General features: G+C 42.5%; 1 protein-coding gene across 1 annotated transcript in view; it reads right to left on the reverse strand.

Moving 5' to 3' along the window:
* LOC145405883 (putative neural-cadherin 2) overlaps positions 1-27,500 on the reverse strand; it is a 482,786-nt gene that overhangs the window by 64,001 nt on the left and 391,285 nt on the right. The window contains exons 11-18 of the mRNA XM_080277140.1: positions 26,565-26,741; positions 9,091-9,490; positions 7,448-7,650; positions 5,680-5,843; positions 4,319-4,487; positions 3,245-3,532; positions 2,426-2,587; positions 448-596 (exon numbers count right to left, since the gene is read on the reverse strand). Of these exons, the coding sequence (XP_080133266.1) occupies positions 448-596; positions 2,426-2,587; positions 3,245-3,532; positions 4,319-4,487; positions 5,680-5,843; positions 7,448-7,650; positions 9,091-9,490; positions 26,565-26,741 (1,712 nt within the window). The remainder of the gene's footprint in view (positions 1-447; positions 597-2,425; positions 2,588-3,244; positions 3,533-4,318; positions 4,488-5,679; positions 5,844-7,447; positions 7,651-9,090; positions 9,491-26,564; positions 26,742-27,500) is intronic.

Consider the following 27,500-nt stretch of genomic DNA (forward strand, 5'->3'; position numbering starts at 1 on the left):
AAGTGGTGACATGTAGAGGTTATTGGTATGTAGGAGGACTGCTGGGCCTTGATAGCAGGCTGTGAAGCCTATGCCGAGAGTCGGACACATAAAAAGAAAAAAAAAAAAAAAACCTTCACAAGCTTCAGAAATTATTATAAAAAAGCGAGGGTCTGTTTACACCTTTAAACTTCCACAATGATTCCGTCTCTCTAATGCAATAAGATCTTTTTCGTAATGGGTACTGAGTTGACGATTTTACTCAACAAAGATGAGATTTTTTTTTTTTTAAGCTAAGGGATTAAAGACAACAACAACCAAGCCCTTGAGTTCGAAAAGTCAGTTACAAGCACAATAAGAGTACCTGGTTATAGCATGAATAAGGTTATGAGTACGTCATTGCAGTGAGGGAGTTTAAAAATACAACCGAAAAATACTGCTAAGGATATGCACGGAGATAGAACCCACCTGTCTCCCGCTTCGGTTCTAACACAGCGGCCCCCGTTGAGGCAGGACGATGGCGTGCAGGCGTGGTGGTAGTGGGTGTGTGGCCGGCAGGTGTAGGGGGCGCGGGTCAGTCTTGGGGTCACCAGGGAGGTAAGGTTTGTGTCCACCACCTGAGGTACAATGATCAAAGTGAACAAAGTTCTAACAGGATGACAACGTATACCCTTTGCTATGATTTCGAAAGCAGGTTGTAATGCACTGATCCTTGAATGTTCTTGGATGCCTTTGACAGATATTTCCCACTGCTGAATACGGCAGCCAGGTGATGTTCACAGTAAACCACATATGCTACACAATGGCGATACCATGCAGTGGGTAGAGACAACATTTCAATATTTAACTGGCTGGAGCTTCCCATTGTTGAGTTAAGCCATTCGTCTGATGTCACAAAGCGAAGGCAGACTAGGACCTAATATCACATTGCCTTGAACTGCACAAAGGCAATAATGAAACCCATCGTTTGAAAAGTTGTTACTGGGGAGAGTGGAGTTTCATCCTGACTTTGACTCTCTCCAAACATGAATGGGGGGGGGGAGACTTGCGTATATATACAGTAACTAGAGGCGTGGGTAGGAAAGTGAAGGAGGAGTTTGGAAGGAAGGAGGAGGAAGAACAGGCAGGAAAGGGTGAGGAGGGAGAACATCAGCAGCATTAAGATGAGAGAGAGAGAGAGAGAGAGAGAGAGAGTAATGCTTTCATTAGGAAGTAAATAAGTGAAAATTAGAAGGCACAAACGAACTAAGGTAAATTCAGCTTATAACCTATTTAAATCGTTGTTGTCCAACATTGGGCAAACTGAAGACTCGATGACAAACTGAAGAACTGTAGTGACGGAAACGAGGCCTTGGCATAAACAGACTCTTATGTAGGAACGTAGAGGGGAAACACAAGAAGAAAAAAAAAATCGGCAAAATTAAGGAAATATAGGTTACGAGTACAATAAAAGGGGGTGGGGCATTAGCATAATAAAAAATCAATGGAGAGATAACAGTTGAAGATGAAAGCTGGTCTTCAAATCGGAAAATACCTTTTACACTGCTTTGACCGTTGAGTGTAAAAGAAAATACATAATGAGGAAATTCACAAAGAACTACATATCTTCTTCACTGATCATCCAGACAGACACTGTCCACAGTAACTGAAATCTGCCTAAAACTGCCATCTCTTCACCATAAATATTGAACTGATGCAAGTAATGAAAACTAAGACAATGATACTGATCATGAAAAAGTCATATAGAGTGTACTCGTATGTTGCGCCGCACTGTTTTCTTATTCTGATATTAAGCTGTAGCACGAGATTTCCACTAGATTATGGTATTAGTCACGAAGAAACGCTATGCAAAAGGATGCTTAGCTGAAGGACTGTCATATTCTGTCACTGAGCATGGTAGTAGTCATGAACAAGTGCTAAGAAAATCATGAAGAACAGTAGTAAGGCGTTTTTCAGCCACTGAGCTTCGGGAAATATGCTACAACAAGACGAAAATCCCCTCTTGTTACCCCATTATATCAGATGGAGCAAAAATTAGTCTTCTCACCTATCATGATATTCAACATAGGATCAAATTTTAAAACCTGGGGACTTAGTGCAGCTTTAACTACAAGTTCTATCCTAAGATAAATATAACAATCTGGAGACGGGAATAGTTAAATGGAATAAACGCCATCGGATTGAACGATTAAAGTGGACAAACTGTTCAGTGGTGCTTAAGAATGAATACTTCTAAGCAAGTCAGAATAAGTGTTCAATTACTGCACTCATGTATGCTGGACTGGACTCCATTTTTAAAGAGAAATGTCAGCATTCACTTCTTTACGCTGTTATTTGTAGCTACTGTTCCTAAAGATTAAATATGAATATACTTTATGTGACATATAAGTGATGGATAGAAATATGTGTGATTACTGAATTCGTTTACATTTCACTGAATGATTACCTGAAATGGCAGGACGACTGAAGCCAGGGATGCAAGTGATGAGGGTGAATGTGAGGCGGGGGAGGAGAGGGAGTGTGGAGCAGACTGGCCCTCCACACCGTCCTCTGATTCACTCATCCCAGTGTCGTCTACGGCTACGCGCAGCTTCATAGCCTCCTCCACCTAAAGTAGTGGAAAATTAGGTTCAAAATGGCATATCTGATTCATGGGTCGCCTTTCTGTAGGGGTTAGGAGGCTCATCTGAAACGTGAACCTGGTGACAACAGGCTAAAATAGCTACTCCTGCAGTACACCATCCTCCCTCGGGGGATACAGAGGGAGTTGAGGGTCGTTTGTGTATCCTAAGGGGGAAGTGGAGTCGCCAGTGTATATAAGTGCGAAAAGGTGAAGACTTCCTTTTTCAGCACCTATATATTGAGTACTGCAACTTATAATCACCTTGCATGGTACTTAAGTCTTGGAAGATGGGCACAGGTTGCGTAAATACTATGTAAGGAAATATTAGCTTGCCATATACAGAAGTGAATTATAAAGAAAGTTTGCTGAGGAGCCCCCATAACTCAAGGAAATTCGGACTATAAAGGCTACATCATTATCCTTATTCTTGTCCTCATCCTCATACTCATCGTCCTCACCTCTTTTTTTCACCTAAGAATAAGGTTAGGCAGGGTCGAGAAAACGAGTATAGAAAGAGAACTATTTTGAATACCACATACCACTGGTGTAAAGGAAGATATTCTGTCTCCATCTAGCTGATACAATCGAAAATAACACAGGCGCACCTACTAAGTGACGTAAATGAATATAAGACCATCTCACCTTTTTAGTGTTGAGAGAGAGCAGCCCATGAAGCTTGGTAGGGTTCCAGAACTTGCCATCAGGTCCACTTACACTAACCCACACACAGGCACTGGGGGTGGATGGGAGAGGGGGAGGGAAGGCAGGAGAGGGTGAGGAGAAGGAGAACGAGTCTGGGAGGGCAGGGGGAGTAGTGGGGTACGTTAATGTGGAGGCGCCATACACACTGACAATCTCAACTTTGTCCCCGGTTTCTCCCAACACTTCCTTCATCACCTCTGTCAGTTTTCCCAGCCCTCCTCCGCCCTCCTGTGTCGACACAAAAAAAAATGAAAAAAAATTATAAACTGAAAACAGTCATAAGTAAAAGAATGAACATATAAATAACCAGACATATAAGAAAATATAAAGAGAAGTAGGCAAAATAAGAACATTGTTACTTATAAATTGCAAACAGTTTCAGTTACACATAACGTGATTAACGATGGATTTTTTGCCCAAGCTAAGACTAACTCTCTTAAAAGAATCTGATTACTAAAAAAGAAGTGCTGAGTATAACATTACCAACCTCAGTAGTCGCCTCTCTTAATCAAACTTTAATTTTTTCTTTCTAATAGACTGATATAACTTTCACTATGAGGCCAGCTAAATGGTTCTTTTCAGTGAATGCTAAATGGCTCCTCTCATCTGAAGGAACCCTTTCCCCCTAAGTCAAAAAACGTATTGTATTTTATATATTCTTATTTCCTACAAATGACTGTATTCAGCTTAGTGAAGACGTCGTGTAGTGATGGGGTAAATGAATCTTATATCTGAAGTCTCCAGCTGGAAAAAATTCTTCTAATCTAATCATTATCCACACGGATAGTAAGAATTAACTGAAACTGTATCATCGATTTGTAGGGTTTTTGATCAAAAGAACATCAGCAGAAAATTTTCTGACCTTACTGAAGGAATTAGTAGACAACAATAATGTGTACAGATTTCTAGAAGGAGAAAGAGAGAGAGAGAGAGAGAGAGAGAGAGAGAGAGAGAGAGAGAGCAACCAGATTAACTAGAGAGAAATATATTAACTCGAGAGAAATCAAAACTCACATAGGGGGACCAGGTAGCAGCGAGGGCAGCAGGTGTGATGGGTGATAGTGTGATAGGTATGGCGTGTGACAGGGCCTCGGGGGACAGACGGTGCACCTTCACCGTAACGTTAGCTGGCACGTCCCTCTGGCCCCACGTGCGATCAGATACAAGGAAGCGGAGTTCGTACCTGCCAGAATTTGTAACTATTATATGGGAAGGGAATACAGTATGAGAGGAGGGACTGAGTACATATGCTATTTAATCAGGGTGTTCCGGGAAAAGGGAGACAAACTTCGAGGGATTATTCCTAGGTTGATTTTGGGTAAAACTTGCTATATCAGTATGAATTCATTTCTTTTCCTTCATGGCGTTACAGTTACTGAAGTTCTTATGAATTAGTTAAGAGTTAAGAGTGTGTGCACAAATCAATACTCATCACTGTTTTATAGTTCCACGAAGGCTGAGAATTGAATGTATATGGTGTAACCTTTCAGGCTCAAAATTGGCTCAATGGTAACCGTCTGAAATCTGGTATGCTTTTCATGGGACAGGCTGAAAATGAAGAGAACTAAAGGAAATGGAGTATAACATACAAAACACTGTTTAGTCCCTTTCCCGATATTCTTCAGGAGTGAAGTTGAGTAACGTGTCATTCAATCGGGGCAGTATTCTCAAAGTGGAGTAAAAATTGGTAACGGGAGTTGGGAATCTAGTAATTTTAACCATCAGGTCCTCAATTCGGCCTACTTTTTGCTGAAACTGTTCTTGTTTCGATAATCCTGGCAGGTGTAGTACAGTCTGTTCTGACCATTATTATCCAGCTGACAATGTGCATATTACTGAACACATAGACTGTTCAGAATTACCGTCTGTGTCCAATTTCATCGAAAGCAGGGAGGTCTAGACAGTTATTTTGCTAACTATGCCCTTTCATTTGGCGGTCTATTGGTTGAAACATCCCATCTGAATTGCCGTCAGTATAGTGTAGAGTTAAAATTCCCAAGAGATGACCAAGTGTTTATTAACCATGTCATTCCAATAGCAGAAAAAAGTTGGTACTTTGCCCAGAATGTCTTGGACTAAGGAAGCCCAGCGTGGGATTCTTCCATATGATAAGAGGTAATATGGGAATTTCTTTTTTCTTTCTTTCTGTATCAATATATCCATCTACCTCCTCATGTATACTCCCTGAGCTGCATTGATGCGTCCGCTGGGAGTGGGAAGTGTGGAGATGACAGCCGTATATGAAGCTTCTTCCTCTCTATCTATCACTCTGTCTGAGTACTTATCTATCCATTCATCCATCCATCCATCTACATACCTATCTACCTACCTATCTATCTGTCTATCTATCTATATATCTATCTGTCTAACCTCACCTTCTGTCCCTGAGCTGGGTAGAGGCATGTATCTCTCCAGTGTCCGAGTTCAGTGTGAAGTGTGGATGAGGTGGACCGGCCCACTTAAAGCTCTTGTCCTCCAGGTCCCAGTCATCAGGGTCATCCACATACACCCGTCCCAGTTCCACTTCTGCACCACCTCCCTGTTACAGATGGTTACAAAATATTCAGTAAGTTTTTCATGAAAGACAATAGTACAGTACATATATCACTGAATATAGCAGATGTATTTTATTCATCATAATCATCATCATCATCATCATCATCATCATCATCTACCTCCCTATTCCTACCCCTGCCTCATCGTCTTGGAAAGTAAATAGAAAACAAATAAACAATAATTATAATATGTTTCTTACCATAAGTGTAATACAACAGATACAGTATATTTTAAATCCTTCTCCTCCTCCTCCTCCTTATCATCATCATCTGTTGTCAGCTTAAAAGTCAAGGTTGATCCCAGACGTCCATACAGAATATAGACGGGTTTATTGTGGACTATACTATTGCAGGTGTGCCCTCCCGGGGATCTGAAGCTGTACTGAGGAGGTTAGCCGGCGTGCTCCATATCTCCTAGTTCTAGACACGAATCAAGAAAACACTAACTTGGCACCATATAGCTCAGCTCACTTTCTGTCATGCAGGCCCCAGAGGGATATACATGGTTATATAGGGCTATACTTAAACAGAGTTAGACATTATACATTATTTTACATACAGCAATACATACACTGACACATACATTATGTTTAGGTTGTAATGTCTAGCTACTAAGAAATCTTCAAATCATCTGTAACACATCGTCACTTAAATTATTTCCTCACCCCCGTCTCACCATCCTACAACACAGAAGGATACAGTATACTTCATACACCATACGTTAAAAAGAGATGTCCGTCGATTGGTAGAATATATGTGGGAAATCCGTGAAACTACTTATATGACATTAAGGTAGCTTCAAATCAGTGTTCCATTAAATCACTATTCTTGAGTTCGTCACTCGGATAAATATGATGCTGGAAGTAACTCTTCTTATCGAAATCAAGTTGAATAGCATTATCTGGAGATATCAGGGTCACAGTATACAAGGCATCATTATACCGTAGTGTACGAGTTATCTCTCCCTTTCAGAATGAAGGGGTGAGAAACTGCCCACACATTGACCAAAGACACCTGCCTGAATCTTTCACAGGGTCCACATTTCATAAAGTTGTCGTTCACGTTGTCAGTAATAATGGCAATGCGATGACTGGATTTTATAAACACACCTAAAAACACGTAACCTGTCTCAGACTTCCACATGTTTTTTTCCTTCTGTAACTAGGTTAGCGCCGAAGGAGGTGGGGTTCACGGGGTCTTGTCAAGAGTAGCTTGTGTAATAGCCTATCAGTTACACTGCGTAGCTTAACACTTCAAAGACGAGGAGATAGTTTTTTCCAATCATTTTTGCAATCTCTAAACGATCTGCTTCAGACCTGGAAAGAGTGTTGAAGCAGGAGAGGTTAGATGCAACCAAAATTAATCACTCTGGTAAAAAAGGTCCAAAGTTGTTTGGAATTATCTGGCGGTGGCTTGATGAAAATGAGAAGGATACTATATTTATCGAGGTAATGATTAACCACAGATTTAGTGCACATGCTGCGACATAGACGAGAAAACTGTCAAAGAAAATTAATATCCTTGTACGTAAACAGCAAACGTGTAAACTCAAGTGATTAACATTCATACTTTGACCAAAGACAAATACCTGAGTCTTCCACAAATGCACCGTCTTTGCTCCTGGCTTCATGGGGTTGTCGTTCACGTCGTCAACAATAATAGTGATCAGGCGTGTGCCAGCCAGACCCTGAGCATCCCGTACCTCCACCTCCACGCTCAGCAGTCGGTGCTCCTCACGATCCACAGGGCTGCGTGACCATACCTCAGCACCGCCACGCCCACTGTCCAGACCTAGAGTGGTAGACATCTCGTGACACAGGCAGGCGGACACTGAGAAGACAGATAGACAGACAGGAGAAAGTTTGGCACAAGGAAGAACAAACAAATTGGTATTTGTGGTCTTCCCGTTATATCAGGTTGCGTGACCACACCTCAGCACCACCATGTCAGTTGTCTAGCTAGGCCTGAGAGCTAGAAATGTGAATGCGACGGAACTGGGACCTCGTGCAAGATAGATGTGTAATTCACTTAACATGAAAGATCAGGCAGCAGTGGTGTATTCGGCAGTTTAGTCAATCCGTTGAGTGACACAGCCCAGCTAAAGTTTGTTGAACACATCGCGCAGAAAAAAGTCTGAAACGGATTAGTCTAGTGCAGAATTTTCTCATGTTTCCGTGTAACTATAGTTTGTCTATCCTTCTAACAGTATCTAGTATCTTAACTCGATCTTCTAATAAAACATGAGTCTGAAAAGCTCAGCGAACAGAAACTAGAAATTAAGAAATGTGAAGAGGTACCAAACATCGATCAGTCCATCCACTTGTCACTCAGGCTTTCAAAATAATTAGGGTCCATCTCACTGGGCAATCGATCCATACAAAGTTTCTCTTGAAATGCCCGTGGGATAGACCCACTCTATCGACCGCCGAGTTACAAAGAAGTACAGCCTTTTTCATGCCCAGATCCGGACAGAAATGCTTGATATTATCAAGGTGGAAGGAACATAAGTTGTCTCACATCAGTGAATGGTGGGTTGGTGTCTTGCCATTTCCCCAGCAAAACTAACTCGAGGTTTTGAAAATCCAGGCATAATGGTTCCCATTTTTCTACAGTCACTGATAAGCTATGTTATAGTTTTCTATGTTGAATAAGAAATACACCCATTCCATCTGATATCTTGAAACATAATATATTGATCAAAATGAAATAAACATGACATTCTTTGCAGTAGTGAATCCTCTAGCGGTCTTGGAGATTTGGCAGTTGTAATACTAGTAATCTGTGTAATAATGTTTGGAAACAGATATTTCCCTAAAAAAAACTGTAGAATATTAAGCATAAATTTCAGGAATACTGTGGATGTGATGGTAACTGAATGTCCTCGTAGAGTCTACCGAACTTAAGCTTGACTTAATCTCTCTGATGCTGGCACAGTGGATGACATGTTGGAAGTAAAACGAACATACGAGAGATCTAATCAATATGAAATGTCGAAACAAAGTAGACCGCAACGCTACTGATTAGGACTGGATAAAAATAATGCAGCGAACGTAGAAGGACAACGTAGTTTATATAAATATATATAAATATATTGTTCTTATTATAACTCTCCCTTAAGCAAGAAAACAGATAAGGAAATTAAATAATCGTTCAGGCAATGTATTCTTTAGTTTACTGTGTTGGATATAGGTAATGTACTTGTCATTAAAACTGTTTATAAAAAGAACTGACCTCGGTGGTAGACGAGTGAAATGGTGGTTGTGACAAGGGGTGGGTTAGAGGGCGCTAGGGTGAATGTAAAGGGTGGCCCATGACCCAGCTGCCACAGGTCATCGTCCGTAGCAGTAAGCACACCCAAAAGCTTCCCACTCACACCCTCAGTCATGTGCAATAGAGTGGGTGGCAGGAGGCGTGGCGGGCAGTCGTTCACATCGTTGACGGTGATGGTGAGGGTGGCGGTGGAGGACATGGATGGATGGCCGTCATCAGTTGCTATTATCCATGCCACGCCCTTGTCGCCGCCCACTACATCGCGGTCCAGGTTTCGCCAGAGTCTCACGCCCCCGCCCACATCCACCCGCAGCGCATTCCATCCGCCTTCTACGCTGTATCGCACCTTCTGCTCTCCATCCTGAAAGCAAATTTAGGGAATGCATAGCCGTTTGTAAGTTCCTTGTACAGAAGAATACAATAATCTGTACCCTGAGAAGGCAAAATCATAATTCATTTACGTTTGAAGTTGCCTGTACTATTATTTTTTTTTATAATGTTAAGTGACGATGAATGAGAGTACCACGACTTGGTGAATATGTTTGGAAGGGTGTGTAAGAATCAGAATATTAAGAAAATATAGCAAAAAGTTGAAATATATCTTTGCGAGAGCAAAGAAACGGAGTGAATAGTGAGACTGAATGGTCAGATAGCGGAGAACCCGAGTGCCTTAAAATATTTAGGTAGAATGTATACCAAGGAGGGAAGCTGGGGCGATGAAGAGCAAGCCAGAGAACAATAAAGAAAAAAAGCACACTGAGGATCGTGATAATGAATTGGGAGGTGAGTCTGGAAGTATAAAATTCGTTGCACGGCAGTATTGTGTTTCCTCTGTAAAGCATGGAGGTGAAGCATGACCTCTCTTGGAAGGACACGGGCAAAGAGTGGGAGAAGTGAAAATGAGGTATTTCAGAGGATCAGGTGGAATCATGTAGAAGTTAAGGAGAGTCGCGGTGTTGACGTGGATGCACTGGAATATGTTAAGAAAAGCACCTTCAGGTGGCTTGACCATGCTAAGAAAATAGAGATTAAACTGTGAGTATGAGAGTGTATGTGAATAAGGTGGCTGGAGAGAGAGAGAGGCAGGGGAAGACCAAGGAGATGGAGAGATGGTGTGAGTAATAGTCAGGGCACCTGTTTTGGGAGGGCAGGGTGAGAATGTCACTGACATAGAAGCGTTTTGTTTGTGGCCTTTCCTGTAATTAAGGCGTCCGGCCATAGACAGAGGTAGACTTTGCACTGTCTTCGTCGTCATCTCTCAGTAAAAGTGTGATTTCCCTCACCCGCATTTTTCTTCCATGAAGTGAGTAGGCCGTTCACTTTCCCTGGCTTTGCTTGGTGAGGATCGACCGATTATTGCTTTCCAGTGTACAGAAAGTTCATCTGTCACTCACTGTAGATACAGAAGATATTCTTCAGCAGGGGAAGCGATTAAGTTTGTCTGTTATTAAGAGGTTATTGCAGAACATTTTGCTATATATACACTGATTAAATGAAATCCATGGTTATTTTCATATCCAGCACGGTGTTCCATCTACTGTTTCAAGGACTTGTGATTTCAACTGTACATTCGATCAAAAAGTGTCCACGTTCTCATATCTACAGTCTGTATATTGAAACGGATGAAGCGTTTGAGATATTTGGAGTCAGATCTTGCATATGTGTATGTCTGCTAATTCTATCAGTACAGCATATAGAAGGAACTTGATACAACATACATACTGTGCTGTTCATTTTTAAATGTTTATATTTAAAAATTGGACAAAGCTTACCGTGAAACCATGGATCACCAGAGAAAAGGCAATGTTTGATCAAGTACGCAAAGCAACTGAAGCTTATTGTAGAAAACGCTGCCCATGAAATGGAAACGATGATTCCATATATGGGAACGGCAAACAAATGGGTGTAATTCCCATTCCTTCATGCATTAGAATCGGTTGCTGAACTAGGAGCTTGACTGGAAGAGGGAGGGTTCGGAGCCAGCAGATCAAGTGTTTGGCCCTTGGTCTTTGATTCATTAATGCTGCTAGCTTGAACAAGGCAATGGGCAGGATGTAGATGGGGAAGGCAGCAGGTGTGTTTGGGTTGACTGCTGAAATGTTGAAGGCAGCAGAAAAAGGGATGATTACTGATTTAATAAATGCGATTATATATGGGTGTGTTCTCGCAGATGATTGGCTGAAGAATGTGACTGTAAATGTGTTGAAAGGGAAGTGTGATGCCCTGGGAAGAGGAAATTATCGAGGCATAAAACTTTTGTACCAGATGATGAAAGTCTAGAAGATATGATGAGAGAGAGTGAATACTGATGATATGCAGTTTGGGGTTATGTCAGGCAAAGGGACCACTGATGCCATATTCATTGTTCGTCAGCTTGGAAAAATATATGGGAAAGAAAAGGGATCTATACTATGTTTTTGTTGATTCTGACAAGGCCTTTGACAAAGCATATAGGGAAGTGGTGAAGAGGGCAATTAGAAAACTTGAGAGCGAGGAGTGGCTGGTTTGAGTGATTATGGTTATGTATGTCGGTGATTGCACCCAGGTGAGAGTGAAAAGAGATTTGAGTGATGAGTTTTCCGTGAATGTTGGTGTGCATTAGTAGTCAGTCTTAAGCCCCTTATTGTTTACCATGGTGCCTGAAGCACCCTCGCGTGACTTCGGAAATGGACTTCCGTGGGAGATAAAATATGCTGATGATTAGGTATTGATTTCAGAGAATGAAAAGAGGGTGGCGGAAAGATTCTGGAAATGGAGAGATGGTATGGAGCACAAGGGCTTGAGAGCTAATACAGAAAACAATAAAGATGATGATACCTAGGGTTGATGACGGTAATGTCAAAGAAGAGGGAAGGTGCCCATGTGCAGTTTGCCACAATGGCGTCGGAAGTAATTACATCTTGTGCAGTGTGTGTGGTAAGTGGCTGCATAAGAGATGTAATGGTATTAGAGGTAGTCTGTGAGATCATAGTGTTTTCTTGTGTGTGGTGTGTGGGGAAGAGCAAGTGAAGGTTGTCAGGTGTGACAGGACTGATCTTGCTGGTGTCTCATAACTGTGTGGAAGAGTTCTGTTACTTGGGAGACATGTTATGCACTGGATGTGGGGCTGGAGCTAGTCCTGCGGCTAGAGTGAGGAGTGGTTGGAAGAAGTACAGGAAGCTGTTACCTCTCCTGACACTGACAGAGCTCTCCCTCCGTGTTAAGGGATCTTTGCTTGCGGTATGTGTTAGGAGTGTAATACTGTATGGTAATGAGGCCTGGGCAGAAAAAGAAGAGGATATTCGCAGGCTGAAACGAACAAAAATGACAGTGATTAGGTGGATGTGTAGTGCCTCCTTGAATGAGACGCCTAGGGCGGCTAGGTTTAAGATGGAAGAATTAACAGGGAGGATGAGACTGGAGTGTATTGGTGCTGTGATGAGGGGAGGTAGACTGAGATGATTTGGGCATGTGGAGATGATGAAAGATGACAGCTGGGTGCGAAAATGATAAGTGCGAATGCTGGGGGTTGGGTTGCGAGAGAAAGACCGTAAAAGACCTGGGACGAGGTCATAGAGTGTGACCTCAGGGATAAGGAACTGAATAGGGAGTCTGCCAGAGATCAAGCAGCGAGGAACGCCCCCATTAGGTGACCAAGTCCGACTCATGTAAGCATTCTGGTGTCATTGTCAATACACGAACCAAGCGCCTTGCCATATATTTTGTGTCCCACTATTACTTGCTCTTTGGTAATTATGCTAGAAATGGTAAAAGCATATGGACATGCTGTGTTATGCCAGAGATCACTAAATAGAAGGCAAACACAAACTTTTTTTTTTTTTTTTTTCATAGAAGATGGAAAAGCCAGCACAGCAGCAACTAGTATGGAGATAAAAAATCATATGGAACTTCTCGAAAATAAAGTACCATTTGGAGCTACGTTAGTGAAATCTCTTGCGTGTAAAAAATTTTTAAGGGTCCCATACGAGCTGAGGCCGGCCTGTCTGGCTGCTTATATAGGCCATCTGAATGTGGCCTGTACAGACGGTCCAGGCAGCCTGTATAGGCTGTCCAGAAGGCCTATACAGGCTGCCTCAACCAAAGATGAGAATCTTAGTTTCAATAATTCACACGCCCAGTTTTGCCTGAGCAGGCCAGTGCATTTAGGTGGCTAGACAGGCCGACCTGAGCATGCATGGGCCTTTTATTGAGCTACAGTAAAGCTCCCTATGAAATTTCATTAATATGAAGCAAATTGCGCGGTAGATTCCTAGTGGGGAAGGGAGAAAAAGTGAGCAGATGGAGAGAACGCTTTCAGGAACTGTTACACATAAGAATAAATGTGACGCTAGGTTCAGTGGCTGGAGAATGGCTGGGAGAATGAGGAAGGCGAGAAGAGAGAAAGAAATCATTAGAATGAAAGTACTAGAAGCGATGAAGAAAGTCAAATTAATTAAAGCCCCAGAACTGATGAAGTGTGTGGTGAAATATTGATGCATAGCAGAGAGCTAGTAGTAGAGTGGATATGGTAGATGTGCAGATTGGCCTGGGAGGAAGGTTGAGTCCCGGAGGACTGGAAGTCAGGTATAATTTTTCCCCTGTACTAAGGAAAGGGGAAAAAGAGATGTGTAGTAATCATAGAGGCACTTGATTTCTTAGTGTGATAGGAAAATTGCTTGGTAGGACACTTAGTGAAAGAGTAAGGGAAATAACAGAGGAAATAGTTGGTGAAGAACAGGGAGGTTTTAGGAAGGGAAGAGCTTGTGTAGATCAGATGCTCATCCTCAGATTTTTAATGGAAAATTATCTAGAGAAGGGAAAGAAGTTTTATGCAGCCTTCATGGATTTTGAGAATGCATATGATAGGGTGAATAGACAAGGAATGTGCAAAATATTAAGTATATGTGGAGTAACTGGGAAGTTGTTCAATGCCGTGATGAGTATGCATGCGAGTGCTAAGGCTGCAGTGCATATGGATAGTGAATTGAGTGAATTTTTCTATTGAATGTTGGAATGAAACAAGGATGTGTCCAGTCTCCATGGTAGTTCAGTCTGGATGGGGTTATAAAAGAGATACAAGGTAGGGCGGTGGATGTTGGAGCGGCCTTAATGAGATAAAGCAACGTTTGGAAACTCCCTGTACTGTTGTTTGCAGATGATACTGTATTGTTAAATGAAGACGAGGGGGAATTACAAGGCTTCGTGAATGAGTTTGGAAGAGTGTGTAAGAAACGGAATCTAAAGGTGAATGTAGGGAAGAGTAAAGTTATGATCTTCGGGAGAAATTAAGTCACTGGTTGTACAGTGAGGCTGCATGATGGAGAAATGGAAAATGTGAGTGCATTTAAGTACTTGGGTAGTGTGATCAGTAAAGATGGAAGTCTGGAGGATGAAGTGCTTGAAATGGTACAACATCAAGTGTGAGAGTAGTCGATATGAGTTGAGAGGAGCATGTGGAGTTATATGGAGAGACAGACTGACAAATGAGGAAGTGAAGTAGCATTGGAGTGTGGAAAAGGATGTAATAAAATGCGTTAGGAGAAATACATTGAAGTGGTTTAGCCTTGTGGAGAGGATGGAGAGCGAGAGTCTACTAAGGAGAGTGTTTGTGAGCGAGATGATGCAGGGGATTGGGAGGGAGAGGCCAAGGATGAGATGGAGGGATGGAGTGGAGAGGTATATGAGAGAGGGAGGTGTGAGCTGGGACGAGGCCACCGGGGCTGGGAGCACCGCGGTGAAGTGGGCGACATGGAGGTCATTTGTTTGTGGGCACCTCTTACGGGATTAAGGTGTCTGGCGATAGATAGATAGAATGTGCGTGTGAAAATCATTGGGAACTGGACAAACAGCCGAGCCTTGTTGCAGATTTCGGTATGTAAAATGGAATACAGTTAATCATTTTATATCTTCATATGTGTTATAAAATTGGTTACAGTAAAGTGGGGGCTTGCCTAAGCCATTGTTCTTTCATTTATAATTAGGGATTGCACTGAAAGGAATAATATGGTACTTCAAGTGGCAAGTCAGATGAAGAGAGAAAACAGGGATATCATAGTTGAGCAGTGTGTGAAGAATGATGAAGAAAAGGTAGTACTGAACAGTTAAGATACTAAGGACGCTTGGAGTAATATTGAACAGTTAGGATACTAAGGACGCTTGGAGAGAACGTTATAACATGTTACTGAATGAGGACTTTAACTGGATAAGGGAAGGTTTGGAGTCAGCAGATCCAGTGTTTGGCCTCTGGACTTTGATTGATGTTGCTGCTGTGAGTAGAGCAATAGGCTGGATGCAGCTGAGGAAGGCAGCAGGTGTGTCTATGTTGGCTGCTGTAGGCCTCAGGAGATATAGGAGTGGGTTTAGTTACTGATTTCGTAAATACTATTATATATGAGAATTGTTTCCCAAATGAGAGTCTAGAGGATGTGATTTTAAATGTGTACAGTGGAATGGGTGATTCCCTGAAATGAGGAAATTATAGACACATAAAACTTTTGGACAAGGTAACGAAGGTAATGGAGAGAATCCCAAAAGGTATGATTAAGGAAAGAGTGAATACTGATGAGCTGAAGTTTGGGTTTTTGCCAGGCAACGGGACCACTGATGCCATATTCATTCTCTGACAGCTTCGGGAAAAATATATTTAGGTAAGAAAATGGATTTTTACTTTGTTTTTGCTGACTTGAAGAAGGCCTTTGACAATCCCTAAGGAGGTCGTGAAGTGGGCAATAAGAAATCTGGGGATCAAGGAGTGACTGGTTAGAGAGGTTATGGCGATAAATGTGGGTGCTCCCACCCAGGTGAGAGTGAATGGAGATTTGAGTGACGAGTTTTTTGTGAATGATGGTGTGCATCAGTGGTCAGTCTTGAAGCCCTTATTATTTGTCATGGTGCTCGAAGTTCTTTCACGTGACTTCAGATGTGGACTCCCGTGAAAGATGCTGATGGCTTGATGACTGCAGAGAATGAAAGGAAGGCGGGGGAAATATTTGGGAAATTAAAAAGCGGAATGGGGCACAAGGGTTTGAGGGTAAATGCGGATAAAACAAAAGTGATAATATCTAGGTCTGACTGAGGCAGTGTCAAAGCAGAGAGAGTGTTATCATGTGGTGTTTGCCACGAGGGTGTGGGAAGTACGTAGATCTTGTACAGTATTTATGATAAGTAGGTGCATAAGAGATGTAGTGGTTTTAGAGGTAGATTGTGAGATAATGCTGATCTCGTATGTGCGATGCGTCGGGATGAGCGTGTAAAGACTATCAGGCATAAAGAGATTGATCTTACTGGTGAGTCTCTTCAATGTATGGAAGAGTTTTGTTATTTGTGGGACACGTTATGTGCTGGAGGTGGGGATGGAGCTAGCTCTGTGACTTGGGTAACGAGTGGTTGGAGGAAGTTCAGGGTGCTTTTGCCTCTTCTTATATTGAAAGGGCTTTCATTCGGAGCTATGGAATCTTTGCATGCGGTATATGTTAGGAGTGTAATGCTGTATGGTAGTGAGACCTGAGCACTAAGGGAAGAGGTTATTCGTAGGGTCAAACTTACAGATATTATAATGATTAGATGTACGTGTAGTGCATCCTCGAATGCGAGGCCTTGGGGGGCTAGGATTACGAATTAAGAGTTGAGAGGAAGGATGGAACTGGAATGTATTGGTGTTGTGAAAGGGAGGGGCGGATTGAGATGGTTTGGGCATGTTAAGAGGATGGAGGATGGCAATTGGGTGAGGAAAGTGAGAAGAGTGAACGTCAGGGGTAGGGTTGCTAGAAGCAGACTGACGAAAACCAGGTACAAGGTCATAGACTGTGACCTCAGGGATAAGCGACTGAATAAGTAGGCTGCCAAAGACTGAGCAACGTGACCAAGGCAATTAGGTAACCTAAGTATGACGCATGCAGGCATGTTAAAGCCTTTACAAACGATACAATACGATACGACAAGCATTCCAAGAGAATGCAAGATTGTCTCCACACAGCAAGAGAACACTGACGTACTTAGGTACGCATTCCCGCGACACTTAATGAACATACAAAAACCAGTTATCCAACAATATCTATATCTATATCTATATCTATCTATCTATCTATCTATCTATCTATCTATCTATATATATATATATATATATATATGGTGAGAAATTGGAAAATGTGAGTACGTTTAAGTACTTGGGTAGTATGATGAGCAAGGATGGAGGTTTGGAGGGTGAAGTGCTTGAAAGGGTACAGTAGGGAAGAAAGGTTGCTGGTTCTTTGAAAGCAGTGATAAGAAACAGGGAAGTGAGCATGGAAGTGAGAAAGTTACTACATGACAGTATTGTGATACCAACTCTAACGTACGGAAGTGAAGCTTGGACGTTGTTGGAAGGACACAAGTCAAGAGTGAGGGCAGTGGAAATGAGTTATTTAAGAGGAGCCTGTGGAGTCACATGGAGAGACAGGCTGACGAATGAGAATATAAAGGAGTGTTGTGGTGTTGATGTGGATGTGATAGGAAGTGTTATGAGGAACACACTGAGGTGGTTTGGCCATGTGGAGAGGATGGAGGGTGAAAGACTGACGAAGAGAGTGTATGTGAGTGAGGTGGAGGGGGAAGAGGGAGGGGGAGGCCGAGGATGAGATGAAGGGATGGGGTGGAGAGGTATATGAGAGAGGGGGGTGTGAGTTGGGAGCAGGGCAGTGAAATGGCGGGGGACAGGGCGACTTGGAGGCGATTTGTTTGTGGCCACCCCAAATGGGATTGAGGCGTCTGGCAATAGATAGATAGATACATAGATTTTTTATGTGAGGAAGATAGAACCAAAGACAATGAGCCCGCAAAACTGCTCCCTCCAAGAGAAAAACAAAATACAAGAGAGACCCAAATTCAAGATCCATTCATTTCGAGATGCCTGGACACACTGCGTTTGAAAGACTGGAGATCATAGGAAGCAGGAAATACAGACAGAGGGAGACAGTTCCAGAGTTGACCTGTTGCATAAATGAAGGACTGGGAGTAATGGTTAACTCTTGCATTAGAGAGTTGGACAGAAGAGGGGTGAGAGTTTGCTGCTAGACGGGTGCTACGCGCCCATCGTAGAAGTGGAGGAATGCATGTAGACAGTTCAGAGGAACAGTGACCATTGAAGTAGCGATAGAAAAGAGATAAAGATGCAACAGAGCGGCGAAGAGACAAAGGTTGAAGGGAGTCAGTAAGAGGGGGAGAGTTAATGAGACGAAAAGCCTTTGACTCCACCCTATTGAGAAGAGCTGTATGTGGGGAACTTCCCCACACATGAGAGTTGTACTCCACACAGGGACGGATAAAACCCGTGTATAGAGTCAACAATTGTGCAGGGGCAAAGAAGGAATGGAGTCAGCTTAGCACACCCAATCGCTTGGAAGCAGATTTTACATGAGATGTAATATGATCTTTCCAAGACAAGTCCCGAGCAAATGAAATCCCAAGCATGTTCAGCGATGATGCAGGATTAAGTTGAGTATTATTAAACGTAAGTGGGTATACCTGTGGAAGATTTTGTCGGGTTGGTAGGTGCAAAAACTGTGTCTTTGATGCATTAAAAACAACCAGATTATTTTTACCCCAGTCAGAGATACGAGCCAAGTCAGACATTAGGTGTGCCATAGCCTCATCTCTTGTCTGTTGAAGTAACTGCTGAGATGGACGTTGTGGGAATCGAATGGAAAGGTGAAGGGTGGAGTCATCAGCATATGAGTGGATAGGGTTAGATGTACAGCTTAGAAAGTCATTAATGAATAAAAGGAAGAGAGTTGGTGATAGGACAGAGCCCTGAGGAACACCACTGTTAATAGATCTAGGAGAAGAACGATAGCCGTCTACAACAGCGGCTATAGAACGACCAGAAAGAAAGCTAGAGATGAAAGCACAGATAGGATAGAAACTGTAAGAGGGAAGTTTGGAAATTAAAGATTTATGCCAGGCTCGATCGAAAGCCTTTGAGATGTCAAGTACAATGGCAAAGCTTTCGCCAAAGTCCCGAAAGGAGGATGACCAGGAGTCTGAAAGGTAGGTGAGAAGATCGCCTGTGGAGCGTCCCTGATGGAACCCATACTGACGATCAGAATGAAGGTTGTGATAGGAAAGATGCTTTAAAATTTTTCTATTAAGAATAGACTCAAAAACTTTTGAGATACAGGATTTTAAAGCAATTGGACGATAGTTAGAGGGTTGGGAATGGTCACCCGTCTTTGGGACTGGCTGAATGAGAGCAAACTTCCAGCAAGAAGGAAAGGTACACGTTGACAGACAAAGGCAAATGAGTTTGCATAGGCAGGGTGTAAGCACAGTTCTTGAGAACAACAGGAGGGACTCCATCAGGCCCATATGCCTTATTAGTACTGAGGCAAGCAATGGCAGAAAATACATCAGCTGACGAAATTTTAATGTTAGCCATGAGGAAGTCAGAAGGGGAAAGTGATGGAGGAACAGCACCAGAATCGTCTAAGGTGGAATTGGAGGAGAAAGTCTGAGCAAAAGATCTGGTTTACCAGTAGAAGAAATAGCTACAGAGCCATCAGAGTAGAAAAGAGGAGGGAAGGATGATGAGGTAAAGTTGTTAGAAAGGTTTTTGGCAAGGTGCCAGAAGGAGCGGGAAGAGTTCGAGTTGGAGAGTTGAGAGCATTTTGTACGGATGAAATTATTTTTAGCAGAGCAAAGAACAGACTTAGCACAATTCCGGGCAGAAATGTATAAAAGATGTGATTCAGGGGTGGGTTGGCTCTGGTACCTTTTATAGGCCCTCTCCTTGTTGCGGACAGCATTAGAACAAGCATGATTAAACCAAGGCTTTCGTGCATTAGTCAAAGGATATGAGAAAGGAATGTATGCTTCCATGCCTGAGAGAATAACCTTCGTAATGCGCAAGGGACACCCAGATGGCTCCCGGCCATGGAAGGAATAATCATTCCAAGGAAAATCAAAGAAGTACTGCCTGAGGGCCTCATAATCCGCAGCTCCAAAGTGCCAGAGACGACGTTTTTTTGGAGGGTCTGCAGGCCGTACCGGAGCAATAGGACAGGTTAAGGTGATAAGGTTTTGATCGGAGGAGCCCACCGGAGAGAAAAGATTAACAGTGTAAGCAGAAGGATTAGTTGTAAGGAAGAGATCAAGTATGTTGGAGCTCTCTCCAAGGCGGTCAGTGATACGGGTAGGGTGCTGTACAAGCTGCTCTAGGTCATTAACTCACCCTGTCCCGGAGACGTGAATTTACGTCCCACATGATGTGCACTCATATCCCAGAGACGTAAATTAATGCGGCAACATTGCAAGGTCCCTAATTTGCACAATTTTCAATTTAATTTGCACAAATTTTAATTTTCGCAAGTGATTTTTGGCACATATACATGGGACACCTTCCTCTACAAGATGCCAGGCAGGGACAATGCCTTACCCAGCATGATCTCCTCCCCCCCCCTGCATGTCCTTTTCTCAGCAATTCACCTGTTATCAGTGACCTGGCCAGTAAAGCGATGTCATGCCACAGTACAAAATTCAGGGCCAGAGTGATTCCCCAGTCGATGACAATGTGGAGGACAAACATTAGAGGAAGAAACAGTCAGAAATGATGATCAGGTAATGTGGCAAAAAAAGGTCAGGAATGGTGATGAGTTAGTGAATGAAACAATGCTTATAATGCCTATATTACTGTTTGAAAACCAATATACTCTCGTACTACATATAAATTCGTACCAAATAAATAAATAAATACCGTTTATGAGTGGTGTGGAATAGTTATCCTCCCATTGAACTCGTTTCCTTTGCAGCCAGCCTGATAGAAAACCCTGTAAGGTAAGGAGGTACTCCTACCTGGATCGAGTATTTTAAACCTCAGGTGAGGGATTTCTCTATGAATTATCGATGTTTCTCACCAAAAGCAGATGTTTGAGCCAAAAAAAGAAAAAAGTCCAAAAATGTCGGGACTAGGGCGTACCACTGCCCAGAAAACGTCGGGATGGGGGGGGTTAAGGATAGAAAAGGTGTAGGCTTGTTCACCAGGTGGATCAGTGAAAGGAGATGAGAGCCAAAGGTGGTGCTGAACACTGAAATCTCCAAGAATGGAGATTTCAGAGAGAGGAGAAATGGATAGAATGTGTTCCATCGTAGAAGTAAGATAGTCAAAGAATTTTTGATTGTCAGTAGAATTAGGAGATAAGTAAACAGCACAGATATATTTAGTCAGAGAATAACAGGAAAGCCGAAGCCAGAGTGTAGAGAATTCAGAAGAATCGAGTTCAGGAACACGAGAACAAGATAAGTTGTTGCATATATATACACAACAGCCACCTTTGGCTTTGAAATGAGTATAGAGAAAGTAGGAGGATACACAAAAGGGTTTGCTGTCAGTTGCCTCAGACAGCTGAGTTTCGTTTTCGTTTTCGTTTTCGTTTTTAAAGGCTTCAACATGCTTGCATGTGTCGGCCTTGGTCACCTAATGGCGGTTCTTCACGCTGCACGATCCATTGCAGCCTCCCTGTTCAGTCCTTTAACCTTGAGGTCACACTTAATGACCTCGTCCCATGTCTTTCTCGGTCTACCCCTCATAACCCCACCCCCAATATTAACACTTCTCACTTCCTTACCCAATTATCATCCCCCATCCTCTCCACATGTCCAAACCATCTCAATCTACCTCTCCTCATCACAACACCAATACACTCCAGTCCCATCGTACCTCTCAACTCTTCCATCGTAAACCCAGCCCCTTCAGGCCTTGACGCAGGGAAGCACTGCACATCCACCTAATCATTGTCATTTCTGTACGTCTGAGCCGGCGAATATCCTCCTCCTTCACTGCCCAGGTCTCTCTACCATACATCATTACACTCCTAACACATGCTGCATACAAAGACCCCTTAGCACGTAGGGAGAGTCCTCTCAATGTCAGGACAGGCAAGAGCTCCCTGAACTTTTTCCAACCACTTCTCACCCTACCCACAGAGCTAGCTCCAGCCCCACCTCCAGCACACATGTCTCCCATATAACAAAACTCTTCCACACACTCAAGAGATTCACCAGCAAGTTCAATCCTTTCACGTCTGACAATCTCCACCTGCTCACCCCGACACGCTGTACACATAAAATCAGCATTATCTCGCAGTCTACCTTTGATACCACTACATCTCTTAGGCACCCATTTATCACACACACCGCACAAGATGGAATTACTTCCCACGCCCTTATGGCAAACTGCACATGGTCACTCTCCCTCGTCTTTGACAGTACCGCCACCAACCCTAGATATCATCACTTTTATTTTATCTGCATTTACCCTTAAACCCTTTTGCCCCATATCATCTCTCCACTTCCTAAACCTTTCCTCCGCCTCCCTTTCGTTCTCTGCAATCAACACCAAATCATCAGCATACAGCAACTCCCACTGGAGTCCGTTTCTAAAGTCACGTGAAAGGGCTTCAAGTACCATGATAAACAACATGGGACTCAAGACTGACCCCTGATGCACACCAACATTCACGGAAAACTCATCACTCAAATCTCCATTCACTCTTACCTGGGTGTGAGCACCCACATCCATAGCCATAACCACCCTAACCAGCCACTCCTCCAAGCCAAGCTTTCTCATTGACCACTTCACCAACTCTCTAGGGACTCTGTCAAAGGCCTTTTCCAAATCAACAAAAACAAAATAAAGATCCCTTCTCCTACCAATATATTTTTCCTGAAGCTGTCTCAGTTAGGAAAAGAAGGTGAGGTTTATAGAAGGAGAGGTGGTGCTCAACAGAGCGAAAGTTAGAGGAAAGGCCACGAATGTTGCAGAAATGGAGAAGAAGAGAGTCAGACAGTGGTTCCAGGCACCTTGAGTCGTCACCGGGAGAGTGGTTTGTAATTTGACCCATATGCCCTTTAAAAGACCTAAACTTACACACAGACACACACACACACACACACACACAGACACACACACACACACACACACACACACACACACACACACACACACACACACAAGACGTCTGGCGATATTTGCCCATTTAACATTTGTTTAAATTTTGATGCTAAGTAGTGAAGAAATAAAGGAATGGCACCAGACTGAAACGTGTTGGGAGGAAAGAAGAAAGAATCAGGAATTTCATTAAGTCCACCACAGTGCAAAGCTTCAATAATATGATCGATTACATGATGTTCAGGCCGTTGACAAAGGCCCGTATTCTCGTCGGTTACGGAGGCTCCCTAATACCTTTTTCTTAGCGATTTATTTTGTTCATTACACCCTCTGTGTTATATAAATCCTTCCAGTATCGCCATACTCTACATGAAAAACGTACAAACATATATTAACCAGCCATTTCCAAAAATTAATCGTTAAGGAAGAGATGCAAGGGAGCTTCCTTACTCTCGAAAAACTGAGGTCAAAGTACAGAGAAGCTAAGAGCGACATTCAAAATCATTCAGAATAACACAAACTCACTTACATACAAGAGAGGGATGGAACTGGCCACTAACTAATTCAATCAGACGTGCGTGCAGTTTATTGTTGCTGCTACCAGACGAATTTGCTTACCTTCTGCCTTTCGTAATGCATGATGTTAACTAAGGCATTATCTAACTCCCCGGACCGTATTCTCGTCAGCTGAGGAAGTTCCCGAACAGCTATTCCTAAGCTATTTATTTTCCTTATTACGCCTTGTCGTTCTCTTGTGTGTTACTCAGATCATTCTAATATCATCGTACTCTGAATGAATAATGTACAAAACGAAATTAACCAGCAGTAATAGAAAAGTTAATCGGTAATGAAGAGGTGATCCTTATCCATGCACAAGAAAAAAAGACAAAGTCGAGAATACGAGCCCTCCTTTCCAAAGCTCGGTAATAAGATGAATAAAATTGTCAGGAGATAGGAAAATAAAAAGATCCACGAGTATAATCAGTTTAAATACAAACAATGACGTAGCTAGCACAGTCAGAAGGAAAGTGATCTAATTTTTCGCCTAGAAAAGTAGAGGCTGTCCCTAACTGACGCGAGTCGCATCCCGGCTAGGACAGGGAATCACTTAAAGGATTTGAATTTCGTTAAAGTAGGCTTTACTGATCAACTAGAGACTCGCCGACATGTTGTAAAAACACCATTGCTAGTACCAAACAACAGCCCCGTATAAGGCCCCAAGCATGTATTCAATTTGGATAATGGGTGTTAACGTTGATGTGGTCACAAAGGGAGGTTTATGGTACGTAGAAGAACTACTAGACCCAAGGGAATAGGCTGTTAAGCCTGTGCTCAGAATCGTGCACTTTGAAAATTTTAAGCTATTTCTCTGTCTTGAATGAGGAGATATAAGAAGAAATTATAGTAACACGAGAATATGATGATATGGGAAGTAGCGTATGTACAATATACAGTAGCTGTATACCCGTAGCTGTCGTGTTGTTTTTTTTATTCTGTTAAGCTACGAGATTACAAAAAAACATCACCTTCATCATCATCATTATCATTATTTTCTTCTTCTTCTTCTTCTTTTTCTTCTTCTCTTCTTCTTCTTCTTCTTCTTCTTCTTTTTCTTCTTTTCTTCTTCTTCTTCTTCTTCTTCTTCTTCTTCTCCTCCTCCTCCTCCTCCTCTTCTTCCTCCTCCTCCTCTCAACCCTTATTCCTGCCTAAAGATGGTGTGATGTAGGTCCCATAAACATTGAAAGAGACAGCATAAAAGTGGGCGAACTATCAACATTACATTCAGTGAAATGGCCACTCAGTCATTTAGCCTTCCTTCAAGCATCATGTGGTGGGATGGGAAAAAAGAGAAGGGACTTGGACAGATGAGAAACAGGAAATTTTGTGGGAAGGAAAAAAGATGTGGGCAAAATTAATATACACTTCCTATCACCCCATCATTTACTGTCATCAGGAGTGCATGAACCCTCACATTTCAGGCGAGTGGTAAGGCATTAGAAGAGTAATAAACCCCAACTACCACCCAAACAAAATTCGTATAATTCATGTTCAGCTGGAGGAGGCGGTGGCCGAATCAGCAGACAGTTTGCCTGCAGTCCTGATGGGCTCAGGTTCGAATCCCCGCTGGTGCAGGGAGCTGTTTAAGGATCTGAATTTCATCAAGGCAGACATTACTGATCTACCAGACGACCCGCCGACATGTCATAAATTTACCTCCGTTAATACCACTACGCCAGTCCTGTATGAGACAGCCCTAGCATGTACTCAGTATAGACAGTGGGTGTTCGTGTCGAACTGGTGACATGCGGAGGTGTATGGATGTAGGAGGACTACTGGGCAATGGTAACGGGCTGTGAAGCCTTTACCCAGAGTCGGACACATAAAAGAAAGAAAGGTTGGAAAGCCTTGCTTCACTAAACCACCAGGTGCCTGTATAATAATGTGGTTACTACCCAGCGTAATAAGTGGTTCTCTTGGTTATGGGAAACAGTTTAGTTTGTAGCTCAGTACAGTGTCATCTGAATATAAAACCTTATCAAATTAAAAGTTAAATAATAATAATAATAATAATAATAATATTTGAAATAACACCACCAACAACAAAGAGCAAACACAGAGTGCCACACTTGCTCTATACAACAGGTCTGCAACCGATTGGTCACATAACTCTTATCCATAGCCTTTCCACCAAATGTCATCAGAAATGGATCAGAAATGACTTAGTTGTCATTTCTCTGTGACCTCTGACTCTGTTCTCAAAATGTTTTTTCTCTTTTCTGTGTCAGACCCCAAAACCATACCATCAAGTTTGGTATATATACAGCGAATACCCTCTGAATTACGGAATCGAACATTTTACCTCACATTGTAACCTTAACCTTTGACGGAATATTTTAAAAATCGCTTCCATTTTCAGTTTGCCATAAACCCTTCAGCCAAGTTTGTTCTAAATTGCATAAAAAGCTGCTATAGTTAATCCTGAAACGTGTCCTTTGACTGCTGATATACTGTTCTATAATACAACTGGTCATTTAATTGGCTAAACCGTTACCGCCTCATCAATTTTTGTCCAAATTTCCGTAAAATAAAAATTGTTTTAGGTCTCTTCACACATTGGCTTTCCCCTCGCACTTCGCCCTTGATCCTTGATTGGTCGATGTCATAGTCGAATCCTTTCATCTTTCCATTCTTACAACCCTTCCACAGAATTTGATAAATATCGAATTAAATATTGCTAAACTGATCTTCCCATGTGACCTTGACTTCTCAAAACAAAGGTTTCACTTGCGGGCACTCAACATTTCCATCAACTTTGGGTAAAATCGTTTCGCGCGCGCGCGCGCACACACACACACACACACACACACACACAGAAAAGCACGCACGCGCGCGCGCGCCAAAAAAAAATCCCTGGCAAGCTTCCACTGCATGTTAGTAAATAAACACTCATCATAAAATAGTAAAAATAATAATAATAACAAGAAAAAATATTCTCTCTCTCTCTCTCTCTCTCTCTCTCTCTCTCTCTCTCTCTCACCTGATCCGGGTCATGGGCGGGGAGGGTAGCCAGTACTGAGCCCGGCGGAGCATCTTCATTGACGGTGATGTGGGCGTGTGGGTGTGTGAAAGTGGGAGGGTTGTCGTTCAGGTCCCGTAGCCTCACATCCACCCACCCGCTGTTGGTGTGGCGACCGTCACCCCACCCACCACGACCCTGGAGAGAGAGAAAGAGGTGGGAGATAGCTTCCAACAATTAAATGATACACCAATAAACCAACTGTACCTAACTTAGACTTTCCCACAGTAAGCACAAACAAATCAAGATACACACACACACACACACACACACACACACACACACACACAGTTTAGTGTGGGTCATATAAATTGCCATAGATATCTTAACTACAAAAGACACACCATATACCTGTACTCTAACACAAAATTTCTCTTTCATCAACTGGCCCTTCTCATTGCCCTTTCTCTTGTTTCTGTAGCTGCTAAACCAATGAGTATTAAAAATAAAAAAAAACAAATAAAAAAGAGGGGAGGTCCGTCTTGTTGAGGACATAGTAGGGTATTTAGCACAAAGAATTTATCATTTTATCGTTCTATCTGTATCTTTCATACAGTTTTCCATCTTAAGTATACTATCATCGCCAGAGAACAAAAATAGAATACCAAAAAAAAGAAAACTGATGCGTAACATGGAAAATAATTCACGACGCGAGAGGTGCTTTAATGCATTCCAAGTTGACAGCAATTTGGATTAGAGCATGAAAGAAAAGAACGAAGGAGAGACGAGGGAGGAGGTGAAGCCAAGAGAGTAAGAAAAATTTGGACCTGTTAAACATAAAAGTCTCTTCTATATTTTCTTACAGTCATCTAACTCATAACGTGTATCAGGAAGGCAAATACAGATACAAAAAGCATTGCAAGTTTTCCAGTTCCTGCATTTTTAGATATGGCCTTG

Source organism: Coenobita brevimanus, chromosome 68, assembly GCF_032717465.1.
Source record: "Coenobita brevimanus isolate Jiangsu-jjx chromosome 68, ASM3271746v2, whole genome shotgun sequence".
In the NCBI taxonomy this organism is placed as follows: Eukaryota; Metazoa; Arthropoda; class Malacostraca; order Decapoda; family Coenobitidae; genus Coenobita; species Coenobita brevimanus.